Here is a 26423-nt window from a genome sequence, read left to right as displayed (position 1 = left end):
AGGCTGAAAGTCTTTGAGGTGACGTTACCCGAGGAAATAGTTCGGCAAAGTCCACTTCCTTTCCTGTGAGACGAACTTTGTAGTCCATTTGAAGAAAAGACGAGACTTTTAGACGAACAAAAGAAAAGATCCATGGTCGGATCAGATCTCCGTGAGGAGATCTACGAAAGCATTACATGTTTCTCTGAGGGGGGTCAGACGAAGAAGGGAAGAGGTGGAGCCTGCGCACTCCTTTATCCCCTTGGCGGAATCCATCCCTTTCCTGTTGGCTTGAGCCAATCGGGGAGATGGTCGTAGCTCGTGGGAACTCTTGGTTTATTGTCCTTTGTTCCTCAGCGCGCACTCCTCGTGGAAGGGGGTGTGTTCAACGAGGGTTTTATAGTGAACAATTTGATCTTCATTGGCAGTAAAACGAATTAAAAATACACTTTACTTTACATCTCTATGCATATTTGAGTGTTTCATTCAATAAGCATTCTAGAGATATCAAGGAACATTATGTTATATCAAAGGAATATATACTTATGTTTAAAATGCATGACAAAGGTATTTTTAATTCCTATTTACGCTGTGACCAAACAAAGTTATTTCACTGTGACATGGGGAAGACACATATACATAAAACCATTGAAAACATTTTGTTGAATGTTTTTAAATACCAAAAGTCCTTCTCTTTGTTCAAAAACATTCTACACATTCCGATGTGTGGGGGAAGGGAAAGGTTTGTGTGTGCGTGTGTGTGTTTCAGAAAACCCCTGGGGGTGGGTTTGATTCGCCTGGCCAAAATCCTTACAGTTCTCCCCCTTTTCGTTAGGTGAAGTCCTTTTGTGACTTCATCGAACGACACCATTGCAATGGACGGATGGCAGGTGAATCATGAGGGTCAGGTGGCAGGTGGCAGGCGGCGGCTAGGCTGAGGTAGGGGCTCAGCTTGCTGAGGTTTGACGCAGTCTCCAGCGTGGTACCCTCTTCCTGGGGGTCCAGTGGTGGCTGTGGAGGTTTGCATTTCCTTGCCTCTGGTGCAGCGTGGATGTCAAGTGTCAGGGTGTGGTTGATTACCGTAGAGGTACCCAGTGCAGAATCAGCTGCAGTCCAGGATTGGACTACCGGTGAGGCAGTTGTGCAGTGCAACAGGTGTGCAGTTGAGACACAGCTGTCACTGGGAACAAGTCCAGTTTGGCTGGGCCCCTCCTTTCATCGTTCATAATTCCAGTTCTGGAATCAGGGTGAAATCGTGGGTCTTGACTCGGACTTGACTCAGGCTCGGTCGCAGCAGGGTAGCTCGGGTCTTGGAGCAAAGGCTGCTTGGTGAATTTTAGCCAAGTCATTCTGGCAGACAGTGAACAGTTGTCTCGCTGGAGCTCACTTGTCTGGTTCAGTAGAATGCTGTGTGCGTTGCGGATTTATCACAGTTCCTTTCAATTTCTTGATGGTCTGTGAGGAGGCACTCTGTGTTGTGAGTTACCTTTTGGCTGTGGGATTTCAGTTCGTTTTGTTGCTGGACAGGCCGGTGTTTGACTGCGTACTGACAGCAGCGGCGTGGGAGTCCATTTAGCTCTGCTTGCGTGGCGGTCGACCATATGCTGCCTGATGTCGGACCCGGCGGTGAGACGGTTGACAGTAGCTGTCCTCTGGTTGGCCGGAGGCCCAGGAAGACGACCACAACAGCATCCTGTAACAGAGACAGGGGAGAGAGGGATGCTGCCTGATGTCGGATCCGGCGGTGAGACGGTCGACTGGAGCCGTCCTCTGGTTGGCTGGAGGCACAGGAAGACGAACACAGCAGCATCCTGTATCAGAGACAGGGGAGAGAGAGAGAAAGGGAGGAAAGATTTCAGCGGCTGTCGGCTGGGACAGTCTGATGCCTTTGAGGATGCCGATATGCCACTTGCTGCGATGTCCTGGTGCTGCAGTGTGCAGCCCCCATGGTGCGTGACTGGGCATACACTGGCATATCCCCCTTTTTGCACCGTGGCAGCACAAGCCGTGGCGAAGTGATGTCACGAGGTGCATGAAACTGAGGTGTAGGACCGTTGAGCAGCATGTTCTTGGTGAGCTGCCTGGTGTTGTGTCCGACGGCAGGCTCTCCATTCGGTGCTGAGGCTGTGCCTTCATGGCTGGCTGCGGAAGTTCTTGTGACCTCTGTGACCTGCCAGTTAGGTTCTCTTGACCTGTATGACTGAAGGGGGAGGGGTTCTTGAACTTGAGCTCAGACATTCAGTTGTTTAAAGTCTATTAAAGGCTCAAAGCGATCTAACAGATCTTGGGCAATCAGAAGTGGGTACGTGATCGTTCGTGATCGGTACACTGGGTGAATCAGTTTTGAGCCAGAAGTTGTTTTGGCTGTAGGGTTTTCATTCAGCTCACATGTTTGGGCTTTGAGAGTGCGTTCTTGACTCTTAGCTTTAGCAGTGAGTCTTTTGAAGAGTTGGGCTAACCTTAGCGTGATGTTTGAGCTAGTGTCTGACAGGCCTTCAAGGCTCAAATGATTGTCTCTCGTGGTGGCTATGTAGAGTCTTTTGTGCCACCCCCCTTTTGTTTAGGGTTCCCAGAAGTTTAGGCATCTGGGCTGGTGTTGTGATCGATGAGCGGTTAGGGCCGGTCTGGTGTGGGACACCGGACTGTCATGCTCAATTTGTGCAGCTGTCAGTTGTGGTGGCTGCTTGGTGTTGTCGCTTTGTGATGCGACAGTGAGCTCTGTGGTCTGATACTGACGAGCAGTGTTCTGGGTGTCTGACTTGGGTCTTGCGCTGAGACATAGGATGTCTGACTTGTCTCCTTGTGATGTCTCGTGCAGAAACGCTTTCAGGATTTCTGCCGTCTGTGACGTGGCTGCACTGTTGTTATCTGATGTGTGCTCAGACTTGTGCTTACCAGTGGCGTGTTGAGAGGGGTACCGCTCTGGGCTGGTTGGGCTTGAGTCTCTTGGTGCTGGGGGTGCGGCCCATTCTGGGTCGCCGGCTGGCTTCCAGAAATGTTTCAGAGCTCTTGCTCTGGGGCGTTAGATGAGCACCATGACTGTTGTGTTGCCCTCTGCTGGCCTGGAACGGTTTAACTCTCAGTGAAGGTGTTTGTGATGTATGGGGTGCCTTCTAGGGGCAGCTCTGAGTCGTGCTCAGAGACAGGTTAGTCTGAGGGTTTTTACACAGTCTTTTCGGACAAAGTCTTTGCTTAATGTGAGCTTTGCGGGCCCAGTCTCGTAGCTGAGGTAGACAGGCTACAAGCACAGGCCAGGGTGCTTATCGACTAACTCACTGTGGGATGCAGGTTTTAAGGGAACAAAGTTCTGAAACTGGTATCCTTTTCATACCTGATGGTTTGCTTCTCGAAGTAGGCTTGCCGAAGTCGGTGGAGTTTCAAGTCGGTCTTACTTGATGTCCACGGTGGTGATAACCCTTGGTCTGATTCTGGATCAGGGAGTTAAGCGATCAAAGCTTATTGCAACAGCTGGTAGTCCATTTTGACAGTCTCTGTTTGACGATCTAGGAAGCTGTGCACCTCGCGACTGGACGTAATCCATATCAAGCAGAATCTGTTGCATGCAGTCATGTTGGTTAGACAGTTTGCAAGTGAAAGTCTTGTCTGCATGTCGTGGGTAGATGCAGGGTCCTGAGTGAATCTTGGGACCTTTCTGGTTAGCTTTGTTGCATCCTTTTTGGAGCCATGCCGTGGTTTGGGGCAGTGGTTCCTTGGCAGGTTGAGGTCGGTTTAAGCAGGGGCTCTGTGGCATTCTGGCACACTTGTTGTGAGTGACTAATGCATGGCCCTAAAAGTTCAGAACTACTGCTTAATAAGTTAGTTAAGTGTTTAGCATAAAGCTACGTGTCTCTTGTGTCCTTATCTTAGCTGTGAATGTTAGGGCTAAGTTAGTGTTTAAGTCTTGTGTGGTTCCGAGCGTATTTCCTGGAAAGGACATATCCGAGATGAAATAAATAACGTAAGGTGGTCCTTATGACTAAATTATTTCTCTGGACTTAGCTGGTGGTCCACTATGGCTCGACGAAGTGAACAATAATAGGAAAAGGACCGCTTTCTTATTTAAATTCTGCTTATTATCGACCCTCAGGACTCTAGTAGTGCCCTAGTAAATTGTTGAAATTACTTGCTTTGCAAGGTCACAAACGAGTGCATTGGTTGAAACTAAGCCAAAATAACAAATAAGGGGGTCTCTGTTGCCTTTCTGGGCCCTATGGGGAATAGAACCACACTTGGACAAGAGAGGAAATGAAATTAAATCATATAGATGACCTAAGGGAATAGCTGCTTGCTATTATCATCAAGGTCGAAGGAATGAAATAATCAATGAGAAAAAAATTAAAATTAAAGCAAAAGGAAATAAAATGATCAAAACACGGGAATGATCTGAGGTCGAGAGTGTTCAGTGGCATTAGTGACTAAACTTTGGATTTGCTTTGATCAACACTATAGTGGGTTGTAGCGGTTAGGTGTTCAAAACCACATTGTGTGTGTGCCTCCAAAGCTTTAGTCAACATGCTGATGAAAATTCCTACGGTTACACGAGTTATTCTGTAGATAGTTACGCAGTTTTCATGTAGTTAAACTTAAGTTTAATTAACAAGGCATCTGCGAAGTTCGTCCTTAACGGTTAGCAAGGAGTATTCCTAACCCAGTGAAGGTAAACTTTAGCTAATAAGAATGGTAAACATGGAAAGTGAGTAATTTAAAACCCTAACTGGTGTTGAGAAAGTATTCTAGAATACTTTGCACAGTGGAACACGAGCGGTGAGTAAGGGTTCACGTAAATGATGCTAACTGTTAACTGTGGAGGTTATTCAGCTTAGCCTATGTTGGATGGGAGCTAGGTTAGGTTAGCTTAGCCTAAGTTAGCTTGATGTTAAGCTAGGTTAGCTTAGCTTAAGTTAGCTTAGTGCTGGGTTAGCTTAGCCACCCAGGCTGGTTTGCTTACAAAAGTGACATTACAAGGTAACACTTCCTGTGACAAGTTGTTGCCATGGGAACCAGAGCGTGTCAGAGCAATTCAACAGTACCTAAAGAATGTCTGTATATTTTACATGAATCATGCACGTTTTAACGGGTTAAAAGGAGGCGCCTATACTTTATGATTTAAGAACTTTGGTTGCATTCAGTAAAACGCAAATGTGTTTTGGCATTTGCTGATTTTCTCATGGAACTCTGTTCTTTACTTTGCACGTCTTCTATTCGTTTACAGAGTAAGGAAATAGATTTGCTGCAAGTCAAAGCTTGTCTTGTTCTATTTGTTTACAGAGTAAGGAAATAGATTTGCTGCTGAGTCAAAGCTTGTCTAAGCATATATAGGTACGTCTCTCTCATGCATGAGTGTTAGCTCTTCCGCGAGTAACTTGTTTTGATCGTTTAGTGACTTTCTGCTTGTTGATGCAGCTAAAATTTAGGTGAATTACATCAATCTAACAATAAAATCAAGGCCTTTACTCTGTAGAAAGGGGAGCGTCTCCCAGGTCTACCTACATATAACTCTGTCCTGAGCTTCCTTCGTCAGGAACAGGTTTAGTCATTCCGCGATTTGGATTTCTTTTTAACCAAAGCAGAATAGATATCGGTACAGATTACTATCTGCTGAGGTGATACCTTTGTTACACAGACTTACGCTTTAATGCTGAAGTTCTTGATATCAGTTGGGACTCTAAGGCTGTTTTTTTTTTTCAAAGTAGAGATGTCAATTTCAGCTATTTGTTTTATCTGCATTTAGATAAGCCAGCGATCAAAATGCGCGTTGCACGTTGCGTTTTAGTTGGGTCGCGATGATCGAGTGCACGCCTGTAGGTTAACAATAGTTAAAACTCGGGTGATTTTACTACACTCTGTCGTCAGGGTAACGTACTGTATGCCCTGTTCGGAGTTGGGGTTTTCTGTAACTCTTCACTGTCACGAAACCTAATGTTTAACGGTGCTGATTTAAACAACATCTAGAAACTGTCTGTTTCAAAAGAATCGTGCATAGTCCGTCGGCCGTTGAGGCTTACGTGCCTATCTCAGATTCCTTTAACTTAGTAAAATTCGAATTCTACAAATGCAGAGTCTTGCACGGTGTTCGTGCTGTGTGTCTTCTGGTTCTGCAATTCAGAATAATTTGGGGTTTGAGGAATTTTTACTGGGGGCCTTCACGCCTCGTTGAGTGGGCATGGTGTGGGGCCGCGAAAACTATGGTGACTGACGGGTTTTTTGGAGGGAAAGTTTCTTGAAACTGGCGTCCTCCTCAGTTACAGGTTCGTTGTAAGTTCCACAGAAAGCTCGTTCGGAGCCGGTGGTGATGGTACAGGCCCTCCGGGGTCTGTCTTGCTGGGTGTCGGTGTCGTGTTCACCGGTTGGAGACAGCAGGTGAAAAGTCACTGTCTTGTAGATTGTCAGAGATGTTGTGGAAGGCGGGCTTTTCCACCCCCCCCCTTTTCAGCTCTTGTGCATTGGCTGAAATGTGCAGACTGGTCAGGGGAAGCTTGTGGTGTGTGTCCTCCCCTTTCCAGTCATGCTGCAGTCTATCAGAGTGTTGCAACTCTGTGGGTCAAGTTCGTGTTCGAGATCTTGTCTCTGCTGAACGAGCTTGTGGGTGGTCGCACGGGCCTCTTGCGCAGGCCGTGGCTTTTGAGTCTCTTTCAGTTCAGTCTCTGCTCTTTGCAAGAGACTTCACTTTGTCGGAGTTTCTCGTTGAATTCTTTTTAGTTCTTTTCTCTGACTATTCTTCTTCGGTCTGTGTAGAAAATTAGACAGGGCAGTTTGAAGTCTTTCCACTTCCTTCGGTAGCTCAGGGTCGTTGTCATCCTCGGCGTTGCAACCTTGTGCTCCAGGGCAATGCGGCTCCTTTCGCGGAGGCGTGCTTGTGCGTTGAGCTGGTGAGCGAGGTTGTGACGTGTCTGGCCCAGTCTTTGTCAGCTGCTCTTGGCTCGGGGCTCTGAGTCGCTGGTGGCTTTGGGCAGGGATGGAGATGTCATGAATCTCAGCCATGTCTCCAGGTTGTCCCAGGTTGTCCCAGCGGGTTGTGGGACTGTAGGACTGGAACATACTGGCTTCACTGTGGGCGAGAGGAACACAACACACACAGACAGACCAATGCCAGTTCGACTACTTTTAACGAGCTATAATACAGGCTAAGCCGTGTATGAGTATTTTGGTTAACTGATACAGACAGTTAAACCGTTTGGTGGGACAATTTGGGTAGGTCATCATGGGTCTGAATGAAGGTTTTTGACAGGGCGCTAGCTTAGGGGTCACCTGTTGGTGCTAACGACTTGGTTGTCAAACTATTCTTCAGCTTTCCTTGGTGTGTCAGAGAGGTTCTGTCTCTAGGTGAACTGAAAGGAACAGAGCACAACAGAACAGAGCAATGGCAATCTAGCAAAGTTTGAAGTAACATGCAACCATCAGAGATGGGGAGGTCTGTACTGAAATGGCATTAGTAGTAGTACACCAGCAGTGTTAGAAAGGGGAAGAAGAGAAGGCCTAAGCCTGTTTGGAGCCGGTTTGTGGCTCGGAGAGGAGGAAGCCAACCACTTCAAATTAGATAGTAAGTGGATGGGTTTTGATACCTTTTCTAGTTTGCCTGGGGTGAAATGAGGTCATTCTGGCCAGAGTCAGCATCGTAGTTGGTCCTTCTGTCGCCCCACACATGACAGCAGTGTCCCGGGCCCTTCGGTGCATCTGTACCGAGGTGCGCCCTCTCAAGCAACTTGACCTTGAACACAACCGGCGGTGCCAGATTGGTGATATCGTGTTGCGGGCCGCACCAACAGAAGATACAGAAAAGTCAGAGACTAGCGCTCAGTGATGGTGACGCAGATCAGACGAACCAGCTCGCTGGACCCCAGGCAGAGATGACTGTCAAATCATCACAGCACGAGAGAGATTTCTACTTGCAAACACAAAACAGGATGAAGAACAAGTGTACTTCAATGTGAATTAAAGCTCCTTTATCTAAATCAAATTGAGTGTTTTTTTTTTGTAGAAAAATCAAAGGCAACGGCCTTACTAAAAATGATGGTATCAACAAAAAGGAAATTATGACAATGTTAATTATCAGAATAACCTAGCCTCCATTCAGGAAAGGGATAGAGTGCAGCAATGAAGAACACAGGAGGAAGCGAGCTGTAGTGGCGGGTTTTGGCCACTAAGGGTTTTGGGCCACTTCCTGCTAGTGTTTTTAACCGGGCTGACAGAGAGCTTGATTTAAATTGCATTCAAACTGATTTAAACACAATTCAAATTGAGCAAATGCATAGGGGTTAAGTAACCATTAGATTAGTAAGGATACAGTTGTACCGAGACCAGATCAAAATTATTAAAAATAATTTGAGGAGGAAATATAGAAATAAAGCCATAAACCATTCCCAACGGGAAATGAGAGAATTAATTCAAATTAACTTCGAAATTTGTCTGTTTCAAACCAAATTTGAATAAGAGTAGGGAATTAAAGGTTGGTGTCATATTTGATGATAATCACGATAACGGTGAGGGATCAGTGATAACCAGAATACAACCAACAGAGAGAGCCATGCAGAACAGAGTGATGTTAGCTGACGACTTAGCAAAGGGACGGCCACAAGGGGGCGCTTTCCTCTAAGTGGTCATCAGAAGCTGCTAAGACTTAATTCTGAATTTTAAATTCAAACGTGGTTTGAACCAAATTCAAAACAAGTGCACACAGTCAAGGTAAAGAAAATCATGTTATTACAACGAGGCTGTAAATTGCACATGCATTGAAAGTTAGAGAAACTAGTTCAAAATTTCAGTAAGAAAATAGGAATTTTCTAACAGAGAATTTTGAGGAAAAGATGACCTAGCTGTTAGTGTCCACACGATGGCGCCACTGCGCTCACACGGGGTAAAGTCGGGACACCGGTGGAAATTTGATACTGCAAAGCACTCAAGGGCGCACCCTAGTGTCTGGCAGTAGTATTACAACCACCCTGCTGCCCCTGTGATTTTCTCAGAGGGAGAATAATCACAAATATTACGGAATTTTAAATCTCGACGGATTTCTTTCCGGTACTATATTTTACAAGCACTTTGGCAGGATTTTTTATTTTTTTTCGCTGCGTTGTGCAAAAAAAAAAACAGGAATTACTCGTCTGTTTCAAAACTCCAAATAACATTTATCACAACTAGTATTAATGATTGGAATGTTTTCAGTTTTGGATTTTTTGGTGCTATATTTGTTTAAAACACGTTCGCAGGTTTTCTTCGCTGCATTGTGCAAAGGAAAACAGGAATTACTCGTCTGTTTCCTGCTCCAACAGGCATATATCAAATAGCACTTATGATAATATGCTTGACGGTTTTATACATTAAGTAGCTAAGTCAATGTTTTTTTCAACCAGGAGCTTATCGTTACTCTAACGATTATAATATAAGGCCTTTTAAGAACAGTAAAAGAGCATCGTTCTACCGTATCTTGTCTTCCATTGTTCAAAGAGCTTCGTTCGGACAATGGAGTTAAAATTATTAAAAGTGTCGTTTATGCACAGAGGTTTCTCTTCCATCTGTGCCAGAACAAATTTAATACTATGGAAACTGCAGTTTACTTTTAGCACTTAACAGTGACTACAATGTTTGGACATTTAGCAGCTTGTTAAATGTGCTTGACTGAGGCGGCTTTCGTGCCCAGCTCAATCATATCGTGAGTTCGCAAAGCGTTCACTCCGATGCGCGCGTGTAATATTAAATATTACATAAACGATATTAAATAACAATATACACATTAGCTTGAAATTGATTGCTCATAAACAAGTTTGAAATGCCCCGCATTCAATCCACCAGTCTGTAAAGACACAAGGCGGGTCTGATCAGGGGGGGGAATTTGCATATCATAATTAATAATTGATAATTAATAATTATTCATACAGATTTGGATCAGACCGGTCTTACATATTAATTTATTAATTTTACCCATATGCATACATGTGCATCCCCGCAATCAACCACAAATTAATTGTTATTGATTGCAAGGACCACGTTTTACAAGACAGGCAAAATCAATTAGCTCAATTAGGTTATATAGCTTGTGAAAACAAATTCTGTGGCCACTAGAATCTGCCTTCCCTGCTCTATAACCAAATACCCTCTTAGGTATTTATAGTTCTGTAAAGCGTGTAGCTTTAAATTGACATTTCATTGACCCGTATTATGAGCAAGACAATCAGTCAAGGTAAGCATATTTTGTATTTAATAGAGTTACTACTTAAGCATTTACTACGTTACAATGATACATGTATTTACAAACATTAAACACAAACTAAGACGACGCAGAGCGTTTAGACAATGCATACGCGTAAGTTGAGTGAGTTGGAGAGAGAGAGAGAGAGTGAGATAGAGTGAGTTGTAGAGAAAGTGAGAGAGAGTGGGTTACGTTCGACACAACAGTCAGTTAACCTTTCTGAACACCACGAAAACACTTTCTTAATGCTTCTTAGAAGCTCTAAAAGAAGGTATACTTACAGGGCACATTTGGTCTGTGTGAGTCGCGGGCTCGTTGCTCGGCCCGTTCGGGCCTCGTGTCGGCTAGAGGTGCGTCTGTCCTGCGCGCGTGCGTCACGTGAAGCGCGGCCGCAGCGTGTTTGCGCGGCCCGTCCCGGCTCGTTCATGGCTGCTTTGTTCCGTGGGGAGTCACGTGGCGTTCGTCGGCATTTAGCGCGAGTGTTTGAAAGGCTGAAAGTCTTTGAGGTGACGTTACCCGAGGAAATAGTTCGGCAAAGTCCACTTCCTTTCCTGTGAGACGAACTTTGTAGTCCATTTGAAGAAAAGACGAGACTTTTAGACGAACAAAAGAAAAGATCCATGGTCAGATCAGATCTCCGTGATGAGATCTACGAAAGCATTACATGTTTTTCTGAGGGGGGTCAGACGAAGAAGGGAAGAGGTGGAGCCTGCGCACTCCTTTATCCCCTTGGCGGAATCCATCCCTTTCCTGTTGGCTTGAGCCAATCGGGGAGATGGTCGTAGCTCGCGGGAACTCTTGGTTTATTGTCCTTTGTTCCTCAGCGCGCACTCCTCGTGGAAGGGGGTGTGTTCAACGAGGGTTTTATAGTGAACAATTTGATCTTCATTGGCAGTAAAACGAATTAAAAATACACTTTACTTTACATCTCTATGCATATTTGAGTGTTTCATTCAATAAGCATTCTAGGGATATCAAGGAACATTATGTTATATCAAAGGAATATACACTTATGTTTAAAATGCATGACAAAGGTATTTTTAATTCCTATTTACGCTGTGACCAAACAAAGTTATTTCACTGTGACATGGGGAAGACACATATACATAAAAACCATTGAAAACATTTTGTTGAATGTTTTTAAACACCAAAAGTCCTTCTCTTTGTTCAAAAACATTCTACACATTCCGATGTGTGGGGGAAGGGAAAGGTTTGTGTGTGCGTGTGTGTGTTTCAGAAAACCCCTGGGGGTGGGTTTGATTCGCCTGGCCAAAATCCTTACAGCTGTCTTGAATTATCAACATTGAGGTAGAGACCGAGATTGCTTCATATCACATGATTCACTCGCTCTCACTTAGGGCTGCACGATTTGGGGAAATGTCATATTGCCATTATTGAGGTCAATATTGTGATTGCGATATGCGATTGCGATATAATAAACAAATGGTTTCATGAGTCAACTTGCTTGGTTCTAAAGTAAAAATGCACACACAGATTTGTGATCATTCTGTGTAGTAATGTGTATTTCTCAAATGAAACTCAAACTAGCAACAACAACTAAATGATTAATAACACCTATAATGATCAATAAACCATTGATGTCTGGATAAAAATGACAACACCCCCCACATTTTAAAAGTTAATTATAGCCATCCAACATTACAGTGATTCCATCATTACAATTGAAAGCTATCAAATTTTAAAATATGTATTAGGCTTAAAAAAATAACAGCTTTTAAATTAAGTGAACTTCAAACAATCCTCACGTAAACCAATAATAAATGCCATATTTATCTGTGCCCTATTGAGTAAAGTTATCAAATAGTCTGCGCTGCATGGATTATAAATTATATATAGACTAATTTAAATTTACAAAAGTTCTTTAGTCAAGAGCAGTGAGTCATTTTCTCTGTTCCCTTTGTTCTTTGATTCACTTTACTGACAGAACGCTTTATAAGCTGCTGGCCCTTTAAGAGCAGCCGTTGCCGAGACGCGTATCTTACACGCGCCTCATTCTCTCACAAGCACAACTCTTTTCTTAAGACTGCTCTTATGTAATGAAGATACTGGTCAAAACAACATTTTGGCATAATTGTGTGTGTTATTGTTAGTTCAAGCTCGAAAGAGAACTGTATTCTGGCATGTGGTCTGTGCATGTGCATTATTATACTGGCGCGTGTCTTTCTGTGAGTCACATCAGAGACTAATAGTACTTTGGTCACATTCAGGACATTCACAGGCAGTGCGCTCTTTTGACACTCCTTGTCGTGTAAAATGGTTTGGCATTTGCACGAATAAGAGCGGGAACACTAATCAAAGGATACCAAAAAAGAAGAGATGCTGCGTTAATAGCCCTAATTTGTATATTTCATATAAAATCGCACGATTTTGCATTATATAATCGCATAGCTTTGACATTGCGATTACGATTGCGATATGATTAATCGTGCAGCACTATTCTCACTCATTCCGCGCTTCCGCCTTTTCTCTGTATGCAGACAGCGATGTGATGATGCCTGATATGAACTTGGGTTGCTACATTAAAGGGATGGTTTACAGCTTTTTTTTCTTTGCATGATTGTGTTTATGGGGTGCAATAACATGTATTTGTGGTTTTTCTTTTTTAAAAAGTCTTATTTTTCATAAATTTCACCTTTATTCCAAGCCACTTTCTGTCATTTGAACGACTGGTTGACTTCCTGAGTCTATGAAACCACTCCCTCATTGGTTAGTTTGGGCTGGTGTGTTGTGATTGGCTAAACTGTACTGCACATTGTCCAGAAAATTCACGCCCGTTACCTTTACGGGCGAAGTTGCATATGTGTTCCTGTCAAATGTAAATAATGGTGTCAATACTGCAGTATCAGTCTCTGGTATGAGCCAGAATCAGACCGAGAAAGCCGCGATGAAGAGAGGCAAGCAGAACCTCACCACACACGGCTCCTACAAAACTTTTCTGAATAGTAATTTGCCTATATTTTTTTAAACTTTATACACGTTTGTCTTACACAAAATAGCATTGAACTAACTGGCTACTATATACACAAACAGCGTTGGCACTGGTTTACGTTTTTGATCAAATCGAAAAATAACGTCATAAAGTATATATACATGAAAAATTCATTTACAACATTAGTACGTATACAAAATTCAGGTCCAAAATGTTTGTACGCGTTTGTCTTAGACACAAAATAGCATAACTAGTAGCCTAGTGGCTATAAAGCCAGCGCTAGAATTTGATCAAACTAAAACATTACGTCTGAAATTATACATGCAAATACATTTAAAATGATTAAGTCTTAGCCTACTTACAGGTTGTGGACCAACAACTGCTGCCTCTGGTTTTAAAGTTGGAACTGCTTCATGTTTTAGTAACAGTTTCTTGTTGAATCCGGTGTTGAACTCGTGGAGATTCTGGAAGCTGTCTTCCGTAAAATGCGCAGCACAGAGAGCTAGATTACGATCGTCACTTTCAGGAACATAATCAAACATAAATTGTATCCATTGTCGACGAAGTACAACGTCCGTGGGAAGCCCGAACACAGAAGACCTGACAGCTGGATGAACATGACACACTTTCGATGAGCCGCAGAAAGATGGCCATGATCTTTTTTGCATATTCTGGAGGGAGGGTTGATGCAAATGTGTGGGTTAGTGACGTCTAAAACCAGCTGTAGTCCCAATCGAGTCGTTTTTGTAGGCATTGAACTTCCTGATTTTTGAAAGACGATATCTCTGCTTACACTGAACTTTCAGCACTGCAACTTTGCAGATACTGTTCATGCACCAACAGCAACATAACACCCTATTTAAAATGAAAAAAAGTGAAATCGCAATCAACCCCCCCTTTAACTGAATGAATATACAGTGGCATAACTGGGACAGGTTTGTGTGTGTGTGTGTGTGTGTGTGTGCGTATGTGTGTATAAATGAATGAATCACGTGAATAAATATATAGATCCGAAGAGTCAATGTGTGTCTTTTAATGGTCCAGTGATTGAACTTTTGCCGAGCATGTCAGAGGTTCTGGGTTCTAATCGCACTCGTATAGGTTTTTTTTATTTTTCTCTTAAAAACCGAATATGCTCATCAGTGATTGTATTATATCAAGCAGGGACACATTTCGAGTGCATTTTTTTTGCAAGAGTCTCCGAATTGGATTAAAGCGTGCGCACATGTAAAGACTGCGTGAGCCACGAGATTTACTGTAACCGCGCCACCGATCGCAACGAGAACTTGATTTAAAAAAAACCCAATGTATTTCAGTACTAGACCGCCTCATATTTAACAAACAAACAAAATTAATTCTCTGCCATTGATGTTTTATTTTATTTCTATTGGGAGCTACATCCATGGCGCAAGAGTTTTTAAAAAGTGGTGGGCACAATACCAACCTTGGCAAAAAGCGGTGTGGACATGTCACACCCGCAAATTATGACCCTGTGAATATGCCACATTGATAGGTCACAGCCTACCCATTACAAGATTTTACCGCGGTTACTGGTTAGCATGTTAGTCTTTTAACTGGATTTTTTTATGTAAATGTATTGTTTTAAATTTAAAGGGGGGGGGGGGGGTTGACTGCTTTTTTTCTTTGCATGATTGTTTTTATGGGGTGCAATATAACATGTATTCGTGGTTTTTCGTTTTTAAAAAGTCTTATTTTTCATAAACTTCAGCTTTATTGTCAGCCGCGCTCTCCTCTGTCCTCGAACGAGCGGTTGACTTCCTGAGTCTATGAAACCACTCCCTCAGAAACACGTCGTGGGCTCGTGGTTAGCTTGGTCCGATGTTTGTGATAAACTGTCGCTTACATTGTCCGGAAAGTTAACGCCCATTACCTTTACGGGCATGTCATGAGCTCCGGTCCAGATGTAAATATGCGTCGAACTGCAGTATCAGTATGACCCAGAATCAGACCGAGAAAGCCGCGATGAAGAGAGTCAAACAGAACCTCACCACACACGGCTCTTAATAAACGTTACTGAATGATAATTTGCTACATTTTTTAACTTTATACACGTTTGTTTAACACAATAGCATCTGACTGGCAACAATAGCAACTGACTGGCTACTAATGTTATACTCAAACAGCGGTGGCAAGTTTACGTTCTTGATCAAATCGAAAATAACGTCATAAAACATATATACATGAAAAATACATTTACAACATTAGCACTTATACAAAATTCATGTTTGTACACGTTTGCCGTAGACACAAAATAGCATAACTAATAGCATGTGGCAATAAAGCCAGTGCTGGCATTTGAAAAAAAACTAAAACACAACGGCTACGTCTGGAATTATACATGCAAATACATTTAAAATGATTAAGTCTTAGCCTACTTACAGGTTGTGGCCCAACAACTGCTGCCTCTGGTTTTAAAGTTGGAACTGCTTCATGTTTTAGTTACAGTTTCTTGTTGAATCCGGTGTTGAACTCGTGGAGATTCTGGAAGCTGTCTTCCGTAAAATGCGCAGCACAGAGAGCTAGATTACGATCGTCACTTTCAGGAACATAATCAAACATAAATTGTATCCATTGTTGACGAAGTACAGCGTCCGTGGGAAGTTTGAAGACATAAGACCTGACAGCTGGATGAACAACACACTCGACGTCGACGAGCTGCTGGAGCTGCTGAAATATGGCCATGCCCTTTTCTGCTTATTCCGGAGGGAGTGGTTGATGCAAATGTGTGGGTTACTGACGTACCATAACCCAGCTGTAGTCCCAATCCAGTCGTTTTTGTAGGCAATATACTTCCTGATTTTTAAAAGACGATATCTCTGCTTACACTGAACTTTCAGTGCTGCAACTTTGCATATACTGTTCATGCACCAACAGCAACATTACACACTATTTAAAATGAAAAAAGTGAAATCGCAGTCAACCCCCCCTTTAATGAGTACTGTTGACCAAATGTAGATGTACAATTTGGCTTAAAGCAGAACTAAGTAACTTTTTTTACCTTAACTGAACAGCTTTGGAGTCATTGTAATGTTTATATTACTGATTTCGTGTTGAATGGTGATCGTCTCGCACCCCCCTGGTGCCTGTGAGCCGCAAAACCACCCTTGCAACTTTGGGGCGCCGGCCCGCCGGCCTCAGTGTTAGGAAGTATCGTGAGATTTCAGGTCTCGCGAGGTAACGAATTGCTTTACGGCACTATACGAGCACACGCATGCGTACACAACCCCATCCATCCAGGAGCCGGCTAGCTATAAGAAAAAGGTAACGCTAGATATTGAGTTCAAGTTTTCGTGATGGCTGATGTAAAAGAAGAAGAAGAAAGATCGGAAGTGTTTATTAGAGGAACAAAGAAAGAGAAAACGGATCGGCCTTTTCAGAATAGAGAGAACTGAAAGAAAGCGAAGCCTGCAAAACCGATGCTTGACCTGGCCTTCTCTCCACTTGTAAGTATCTTTATAATAAACTGTGTTTAATGTTTGTATTTCTTGTAATTGTGACCTCGTGAGTCGGGATGTTTGCTATTGTCTGGTTTTTTTTATTTTATTATTATGCTCGCTGTCTGTTACCGGCTTACTAGTACGTCAGATACTGTAACTTAGATGTTAGCATTTTCATTAGCAAACAAACTTGCTTGTTTTCTGTAAGTTAGTGTTTTGTCCGTTCCTCTATCAGGGTTTATTACTGCGGTCACGCCATCTGTGCTTCAGAAAGAAGCACAGATAGCGTGACCGCAGTGGGTTTATTTGTGTTTCTCACATCGCCTATAAATCGATATGAAATTCTACAAATTATGCATTAGTTTAGCTTGTCATCAGCCTCAGAATTAGTAACGTTATATACTGTGCTGACTTGATATATAATGCATAAACCGACACGAGAGCTGCTAGCTAATAATGCAACTTTTTATATTTATTTAATCACATTTACACAAACAGAACTATAAATAAACTAGAAATTGCATTGCAACTTCACACATGCAACTCTGTGCTAGTTTGACCTTGTGTATAAATGATGTTGATAAAAGATTGATACATTTTCTTTTTCCTTTTTAGCTACAAGCGTTGGCAAGTGTCATCAACTCCGAGTAAGGGGCACCCCAGACCACCAGTACCACCGGTCTCAAGCTTCAATAATAAAATAAACAAACTTGTAATAAACAAATTAAACGTGTTTGACTTTCTTTGGTCAATCGTTACGATAGACAACTCGGAAGAAAAATGATAGAAGAATCGTAACATTTATTTTGATAAGTAGCTATAGCTATAGGCTAAACTAAAAATAAATAAATAGCGGAAATATTTCTTATAGAATTGATTTTTAACCATAATGTTACTGATTACGTTTGGTAACACAATAAAAATATACACTATCTCAACATTTGAATAATATTGTTCTGAGAATCATACCTCAGTGGACATGGCTCGGGCGTCAGTTTGGTTTGAAATGTGCTGGGGACAGAGACGCATTCGGAAGGGCATTTTCAAAAGTGCTGGGTAGGCTACAATAACGCATTCATTCTTTTTTTCTCTTTCGAGTAGGTCAGGGGTGCCCAATCCTGCTCCTGGCGATCGACTGTCCTGCACAGTTCATCTCCAACCCTAATCAAACACACCTGAAGTAGCCAATTAAGGTCTTTAGGATCACATTCAGGTGTGTTTGATTATGGTTGGAGATGAACTGTGCAGGACAGTCGATCGCCAGGAGCAGGATTGGGCACCCCTGGAGTAGGTCATGTTTTGAAAGACGATGTCCTGTAGCTTCCTGATGCACATAAATAAAAATAAGCACAATGTCCGAGTATAGTGAGTATATAGAAAATATACGCCCTTGATAGCATGTACAGTGATGGTCCGTCCAGAGGTAGAATTCCACACTCGAATATTTTTTTTTTTCCCTCATCAAAACCAATTATTTTTATCATTGGTTTTATATGTTTTTATGAGGGGGAAAAATATACGAGAGCGGAATTAGAACCCATGAAAAAAAGGGACACATTTGTGTGCATTTTGATTTGTGATTTCACCAGTAAGAATCTCCGCCACGGATTGAAGCGCGTTTCTGAGAGAAGGTAACACATTTCAGTGCTAGATCGCCTGTTATTAAACAAACAAATGAAACGAATGCTGTTAACTGGAGATGTTCTATTTGCATTGGTACATCTGTGCCGCGAGATGTTTCAAAAGTGGTGGGGACAAAATCGACCCTGTCGTTCGCCTATGAAGCCTATGTTTGCCGGCTTCTCTGAAAACAAATGCACATGGCCTGAACGAGTTTGCGACAGTTTTCTCATATATATACTCTGAAACTGTAGGGGGAGCTCGAGAGAGAAACCTGCGAGAAAACAGCAAAGAAGTTCCTTACTGAGCGCTGCTTTAAATTGTGTTATTCTGTCTTTTCTTTTACTTTTGTTTGTAGGATCTTGAGAGCAAAATAATCACATTTCTGAAGAATGAGCTTAAGAAGTTAAAGAAAATATTACAACATGAGAACACACAACACTTTGTGAAGGACTTTAATGAGAACAGATCCAGTATCAAATCAGCAGCTCTTGATCTCACACTACATTACCTGAGAGAGATGAAGCAAGATGAAGCTGCTGATGCTCTAGAAGGCAAGAGACTCGTCATCATCTGTCTGATTGTCTCTTATAAATGTAGGAGAGAAAATGAAAACTAAAACTATCTATTTTCTGTTCCTGTGTTTAGGTGAGCTGTTCTTCATTCATCAGCTGAAATGTGGACTAAAGAAGAAGTATCAATGTGTGTTTGAAGGAATGGCGAAGCAAGGTGACTCCACACTCCTGAATAACATCTACACAGATCTCTACATCACTCAGGGTGGCAGTGAACAGGTCAATACTGAACATGAGGTGAGACAGATTGAAGTTGCTTCCAGACGTCATGAAGCACAAGAGATACAGGTTGAATGCACACATTTGTTTGAAGCGCCTGAACAAGACGAGGAGATCCGAACTGTACTGACAGAAGGAGTCGCTGGCATCGGGAAATCAGTCTCTGTGCAAAAGTTTGTTCTGGACTGGGCCGAAGGAAAAGAAAATCAAGATATCAGCTTCATATTTCCTCTTCCATTCAGAGAGATGAACTTAAAGGAGAAAGAAAAACTAAGTTTGATGGACCTTATAACTCAGTTTTTCCCAGAGACAAAAGGACTGAACCTTACAAGAAGGAATCAGTTCAAAGTGCTGTTCATCCTTGATGGACTGGACGAATGTCGCCTTCCTCTGAAGTTTGATTGTAATGAGACGTGGCGTGATGTATCGTCACCAGCCTCTCTGGATGTTCTCCTAACGAACCTCATGAAGGGAAATCTGCTTCCTTCTGCTCTCGTCTGGATCACCAGCAGACCAGCAGCGGCCAGTAAGATTCCTCCTGACTGTATCGACCGGCTGACAGAGATACGAGGATTCAGCGACGCACAAAAGCAAGAGTACTTCAAAAAAAGATTCAAGGATGATTTTCAAGCCAACACAATCATAGATCATGTTAAACGATCAAAGAGTCTCTTTATCATGTGCCACATCCCAGTCTTCTGCTGGATTTCAGCCACTGTTCTCCAGAACATTCTGGAGGAGAAGAGAAATAATGATGCGAGAAACACTCAGGCTGATGAGATCTCTAAAACACTGCAGGAATCAGACACTGAAGACACTCCCAAGACTCTGACACAAATGTACACACACTTTCTCCGCTTTCAGATCCAGCAGAGCCGCCAGAAATATGATGGAGAATACACACCAGATGTTTCCTGGGATAAAGACACCATCCTTTCACTGGGGAAACTGGCATTTCATCATCTGGAAAGAAACAACCTGATCTTCTATGACACAGACCTGAAAGCCTGTGGTCTTGACGTCTATAAGGCATCAGTGTACTCAGGCATGTGTACCCAGATCTTTAAGGAGGAAACAGGGATCGTTCTTGGTACCATGTACTGCTTTGTTCACTTGAGCATTCAAGAGTTTATTGCAGCCCTTTATGCACATCTGTTTCTAGACATCAACAAGACAAGTGTGTTTGATCATGAGTCTACAGAACAGGAAAACAGAAATGAAACCATGATTGATTTGCTCAAGACTGCAGTGGACAAGGCGCTGGAGAGTGACAATGGACACCTGGACCTTTTCCTTCGCTTCCTCCTCGGTCTGTCACTCCAGTCCAATCGACGACTCTTACGAGGTCTGTTGACACAGCGAGACGGCACTGACCAGAACAACAAGGGGAAAGTTCGACGACTCTTACGAGGTCGGTTGACACAGCGAGACGGCACTGACCGGAGCAACAAGGAGATAGTTCAATACATCAAGCAGAAATTAGCAGATAATCTTCCTGCAGAGAGATCCATCAATCTGTTTTACTGTCTGAATGAACTGAACGACCAAACTCTGGTGAGCGAGATTCAGACCCACCTTAGCAATGGAAGCCTCTCATCTGGTGACCTTTCACCTGCCCAGTGGTCTGCTTTAGTCTTTGTGTTGTTGACATCAGAGGAAGAGCTGGAGGAGTTTGAGCTTCAGAAATTCAAGAAATCAGACGAGTGTCTCATTAGATTATCGGCAGTCATTAAAGCCTCCAAAAGAGCTCTGTAAGTCTTTAAATATATTTTGTCATGTTTAGCTCTCATCTGAAAAATGCATTTATCTATGTTACTCTATAGTGATTCCCCATCATAAACATGAAGTTGTACTTGTAAAGCTTTTGTGTGTATGTGTGTGTAGAGACAGTTTATCACAACTTAAAGGGATAGTTCACCCAAAAATGAAAATTAAGTCATTAATTACTCACCCCCATGCTTTACCAACCCCGTAAGACGTTCGTTTATCTTCGGAACACAAATGAAGATATTTTTTATTAAATTTGAGAGGTGGATCACTGCTACATAGGCTGCCTAAGGGAAACTTGACGGCCCAGAAAGTCAATGAAGAAAATGTTTAAATATTCCATGTGACTACAGTGGCTCAAGTATAAGTTTATCAAGCGACAAGAATAGTTTTTGTGCAAAAAAACAAACAAAAATAACAACTTTATTCGACTATTCCTTTTCTTCCTTGTAGGCCTGAGACAAGATTTGAAGAGATTTCCATAACGCATGCGCGAGAAATGCGTTCTTCTTTGACTACGTCTTGTTCAGTACTCGCGCATGTTTTGTGGAAATCTCTTAAATCGTGGAAATCTCTTGAATTCGCTTTTGATAACACAAGCATTTACAAATGCTACACAATATGAAAAGGATTAGTTTTTAGTTTTTATTTTACTTTTAAGATGGCAATATTTACAATAATTTATTTTGTTTACAAAAATAACTATTTTCTACCTTTTTAAATATGTTAAAATATTTAATAAGCATTAAAAGCTATCTGTGTGTTTTCTTATTTGAGAATCACAAAGATAGGATTATGCACTCTTTCATTAGACATTAGAAAAAATACATGCATATTTACTGTATAAGCCTGCCAGTAACATGAGAATTTAAAAAAAAAATCATTCAATAATCGTAATCGAGGTAACTTTCGATTAATCGTGATTATGATCGTCCAGCCCTAGCCGCAGCACATATCTCTCTGATCATAGCAAGTGCACCCATACAGCATCCTAATAGAAACAAACTATACTTCCCTCATAGAACAAAAAATACGTTGCCTCCTTTTTTCACAAACTTTTAACAAAAAGAAATAAACATAAAATTATTATTTATTGGCCATAAAACATTAGTTCAAAATGTTTCGACTTTATTCTCGAAATGCTAGTTGTTGTTTTTTTTACAGATTTTTTCATTTGGTTTTTTTTTTAAATCATGCTGAGATCTCGTTGCCGCTGCTGTCAGTGTTATGGATACAGTTGTTCTCTTGTGGCGCTCGTACAGTCTTCACTCAGACGCACTCTTCAATCTATCGCTGTTGCGGAAACTCTCTATTTGTTCCAATGAAATCACAAAATAAAATGTGATTTATGGATGCTGTTGCTAAAAACTTGATTTGCTTTACACAATTTTGTTTTATAAATGCTTCATTTTATCTAGGAAATTTGTCACTGAATAAAAAAACACTAATGTAAAGATAAATGTTAGTTTAACTCAGCCTCTTTGCTGTATGCTGTTTATGTAAAAAATAAATGGAAAATGTAATTTATATTTGTATTATAGAAAATGTATTGTATGTGTTCCATCTAATTCTGTGTTGTGACTTTATTGCAGGTTAAATGATTGTAACTTAACAGACAAAAGCTGTTCAGCTCTGGCTGCAGTTCTTGGATCAGACCCCAATCTGAAAGAGCTGAACATGAACAATAATAATCTGCAGGATTCAGGAGTGAAGCTGCTCTGCACTGGGCTGAAGAATATAAAGTGTAAATTGGAGATACTGAGGTAAGTTAAGCCACAGGAGTCACATGACTAGAGTGAGGTGTGATGACTGATAGGACGATGCCGGAGGCAAAAGCACAAGAAATTCAAAGAACTTTTAATTATTTGTTACAACGTGGGTATACCATATCAATCCTATCATTGTGCTATTTTATTGTAGTTGTGATTTTTCATCTAGTAAAACTGAAGTGACATTAAAGGTGCTATATGTAACTTTTCTTCTAAAATGAATCATTTTTTATTGCCTGTGTGTGAAGGGTTTGTAATCACACATTACAATGATCCACTTGTCGGGTTTTGCTATTAGCTCTGAAGGCCAGTATTCCTATTTCTTTGTGAAATCCATCGGATGTGACGTGAATGCACACTCCCGAGCCTCTCTCCTTTACAGTCTATGCGATGGCACTGCAGCTGACGACATGAGTCTGATAACACCAAAAACTCCTGCCTTCAGCACAACACACACTCCAACACAAACTCCACATAAATGTAAAAACCAAAACAAAACTGTATCTGCTGAAGCTCGTCAGGCCAAACGTAAATCATATCGACTTAGGACGAAAACATGGATCAACGTCGGCAGAGCGTTTGAATTATGAAGAGACCTCTGCTATTTTTATTGTGATAAATTACAAGTTTTCAGATATGCTGAAATAATGGTAAACTGTAACGAAATAGTAAGGTAAACCACAACTTATATGAGACATGAAATGAACACAAAAGACTGTTCCAGGATAACAAAAAGTATGTGCTTTAGGATGTAACTTTTATTTTCTGGACTAGATCTACTGTCTAACGTCACTTATCCCACTACTATCATATTGTTTATAATACACATTTACAGACACGTTCAGGGGTGTGTTTCCAGTACAACGATGTAACTCGCTGCTTCACTACCATAGTACGATGTATCATTGTAGAAATCAACTAGCTAGTCGCGACTGTTTCCCGAAACCCATTGTCGCAAACTATCGTTCAACCACGTTGGTTTCGCACATGGTGGAGTAATAACTACTTTTAATGAAACTGTTTGAGATCCAATTAACGCTAGATTTGTTAATATAAATTACTGACATGTCACCTGAGGACTATATCAAATTGTTCTCAGTTATTTTGCTTTATTACCAGACTCAATATTCGTTCTTGCATAGTAGAGCACGTTCGCACATGCGCACTCTTCAAACATGTTACTTTAAATCTTTTGACAAACTAAAATACGTAAATTACATTTGTATGTATTCTAAATAAAAGGCACCAGTTGTACTGAATGTCAGCTTGCTTATTTTGCTCAAGACAAGAATTTATTACATCCAAATGTCATGCAATAGCTATAGAAACTATGTCTCTAACCACAGGTCGACAGCTGTCGTTCAAACCACACAACTTTGCAATGCTGTTTGCGAATGTTCGTTGGAACGATGGTTTCGGGAAACACTGACTCGTTGAACTATGCTGATAACGACGGAACTTGCGACCATAGTTGGCTAACAATGCTTTCGGGAAACGCACCCCTGTACAGTAATATTACTTAAGTTACAATCTTACTGTGTTGTTACACTGAAATTGTTCAGTCTACAGTAGTTCTTAGTTTTGTTATGATATTATACATTCACCTATTTAACTGTTACTTTAATTTCAAGTGTATGCAATCACGGGGGCTATAACATATCTTTGATTGTGAAAACGTGAATGTGGATTGAAATCGGATATATTGCAATTACCTCTGTTTAGTGACCGAAGCTGGTGAGATTGTGATCATGAGACCCACGTTAAACTAGGATCAGCTTCTCAAAAGGACTTTTGGCTTGGCAGGCGTTGTGTACAAGGACCCAGGCTCTCTCTCGCTGCTCTCTCACTTCAGCCTGCTTTTATGTGGTCTCCCCACGCCAGTTACTGCAATCAGAGACAGGTGTTCGTCATTTTGTACTTGCACCTACTTTCTTACTGCTCTGCTACATTCTCGCTCTCCCCCTACAGACTTCGCTGAACCAGGCCCCCCTCTCCACAGTGTATGTCTGATTTTTTTTCACCACACGTCTGAAAGAAGATATGTTATTGAAGACAAATATCCAAAAATCTCAAAATTCACCAGTAAAAAAAAACATCTTGCCTTAATATAAACACACACTGTTATCAGTATTATTCAGTGGTGGAGGAAGTACTGCATCTCAGTACTTAAGTAAAAGTACAAATACCCAGATAAATATTTACTTTAGTAAAAGTAGAAGTAACACAATGACAACCATACTTAAGTAAAAAGTAAAAAGTACTTTATTTTAAATGTACTTTAAGTATTAAAAGTAAAAGTACTTGCATAACAATTTATTATCTTAATGTCTATTGTCTAATGATTAATAAAACATTTAATTCTAACTCATTCAACCTAATAGCCTACTCCTATAATGATGTTCAATAATGATGGAAAAAAAATGTCACCATTTCTGAAACAAGCTTGCAATTAGGCAATATCATGCTTATCCTTACTATATGTTAATAACTATGTTTGGCAGTAAACGCGATTCATTTATGGTGTAATTCTGAACCTCTTGGCTTGCCATAATCCTAACCAAACCAAACATATATTACACACGGTGTGTTTCCTATGCACGTAAAAACAAATTTTCGCGTATGAGTTGCATGATAAACACACTGCGTGTTAGACACATTTAGTGTGACAGGGTTGATATACTGTATCTATGGCAACCAAACGTCACTGGTGAGACAAACGTGCACCGAACGGACGGTCAGATTACGTTTTGGCAGGGGAAAAACTGATCAGAAAATGTAACGAAAATGTAACAGAAGTTGTAGAAATGTAGTGGAGTAGAAAGTATAATAATTGCTGCAAAATGTAACGAAGTAAAAGTAAAAAGTAGGCACTATTTATTGTACTTAAGTAAAGTAAAGATACGTGAAAAATGTACTTAAGTAAAGTAACGAAGTATTTGTACTTCGTTACATTCCACCACTGGTATTATTTTGGACAAAGTTTTGCACATTTCACTTCAGTGTACACTGAAGCGTGCGTCATGTATTAGCAATGTGGAAATGGTGGTTCCCTTTCGTAGTCACTTCGAGTTACGTCAGAAGTGACGGAGAATGGGGGTTTCGCATGAAAGCCAATCCTCTTCGAGTATTTAACAACGAGCCAATGGCATGAAAATGCCTTGGGGCTGCGGAATTTGCATAGCGTATCTCCGCCCCACGCAGTGGGTATAAAAGGAGGAAGCGAACGCAACCGCAGTATGTTTTCGCTTCGGAGCCAAGAGACCTCTTCACTCCTAAAGCCATTCTCACTGATCCAAAGACTCTTCGAGACAAGCGTCCTCTTCAGTGTTGGTGTGACGGCGGTACCCAGCGAGATTCTGCATTGCCTGCGATCTGAGCAGTGGTCTGCCAGACTTTGCGCTTCTCCCTGGTCGCCTCAGCGCTGAAAGAGTGAATTTCCTCCTCTCATTGAAAGAGCTGCACGTGGCACGTCTTTTTAAAGATGTCTCGCCCGTGTTCTTCTGGGTGCGGTCGATTCATGTCATCTTCAGATGGTCACGATCGCTGCTCTGTATGCCTGTATGCATGCTGCAGCAGCGTTCGTGGATGACTCATGTTCCTTCTGTGGGAATGACCATCTCTACACTGAGATCTAGACTCAATGATCTGACAAAAGTGAGAGTCCCCGTCCCCGCTACTCGATCTGCTTCTTCCACGAGAAGCTCTTCGACTCGCGGCCAGGGTGATTTGACGGTGACGGTGTGGAACAAAGCCCCGACGCTAGTTTCTCGGGCCACACCCCCCGCTCCAGTGGTAGAGCCAGCGAGCGCCAGTTCGAATCAGCCGTCTACCTCTTCGCAGGTACCGTCTGTTTCGTTCGGCGCTCCAGATGATGATGCGATGTGGATCGCGGCATCACAA

At 41.8% G+C, this 26423-nt stretch overlaps 1 protein-coding gene across 1 annotated transcript in view; it reads left to right on the top strand.

The window, feature by feature from the left end:
• LOC120461568 (uncharacterized) overlaps window positions 1–26423 on the top strand; it is a 122631-nt gene that overhangs the window by 44396 nt on the left and 51812 nt on the right. Inside the window, exons 6-8 of the mRNA XM_089118652.1 lie at window positions 18552–18747; window positions 18842–20738; window positions 22347–22517. Of these exons, the coding sequence (XP_088974778.1) occupies window positions 18552–18747; window positions 18842–20738; window positions 22347–22517 (2264 nt within the window). The remainder of the gene's footprint in view (window positions 1–18551; window positions 18748–18841; window positions 20739–22346; window positions 22518–26423) is intronic.

Source organism: Pimephales promelas, chromosome 2 (genome assembly GCF_988280905.1).
Source record: "Pimephales promelas chromosome 2, fPimPro1.hap1.1, whole genome shotgun sequence".
In the NCBI taxonomy this organism is placed as follows: Eukaryota; Metazoa; Chordata; class Actinopteri; order Cypriniformes; family Leuciscidae; genus Pimephales; species Pimephales promelas.
The sequence above is the reverse complement of the archived record's forward strand: the minus strand, read 5'-3'. Positions and strand labels throughout refer to the sequence as shown.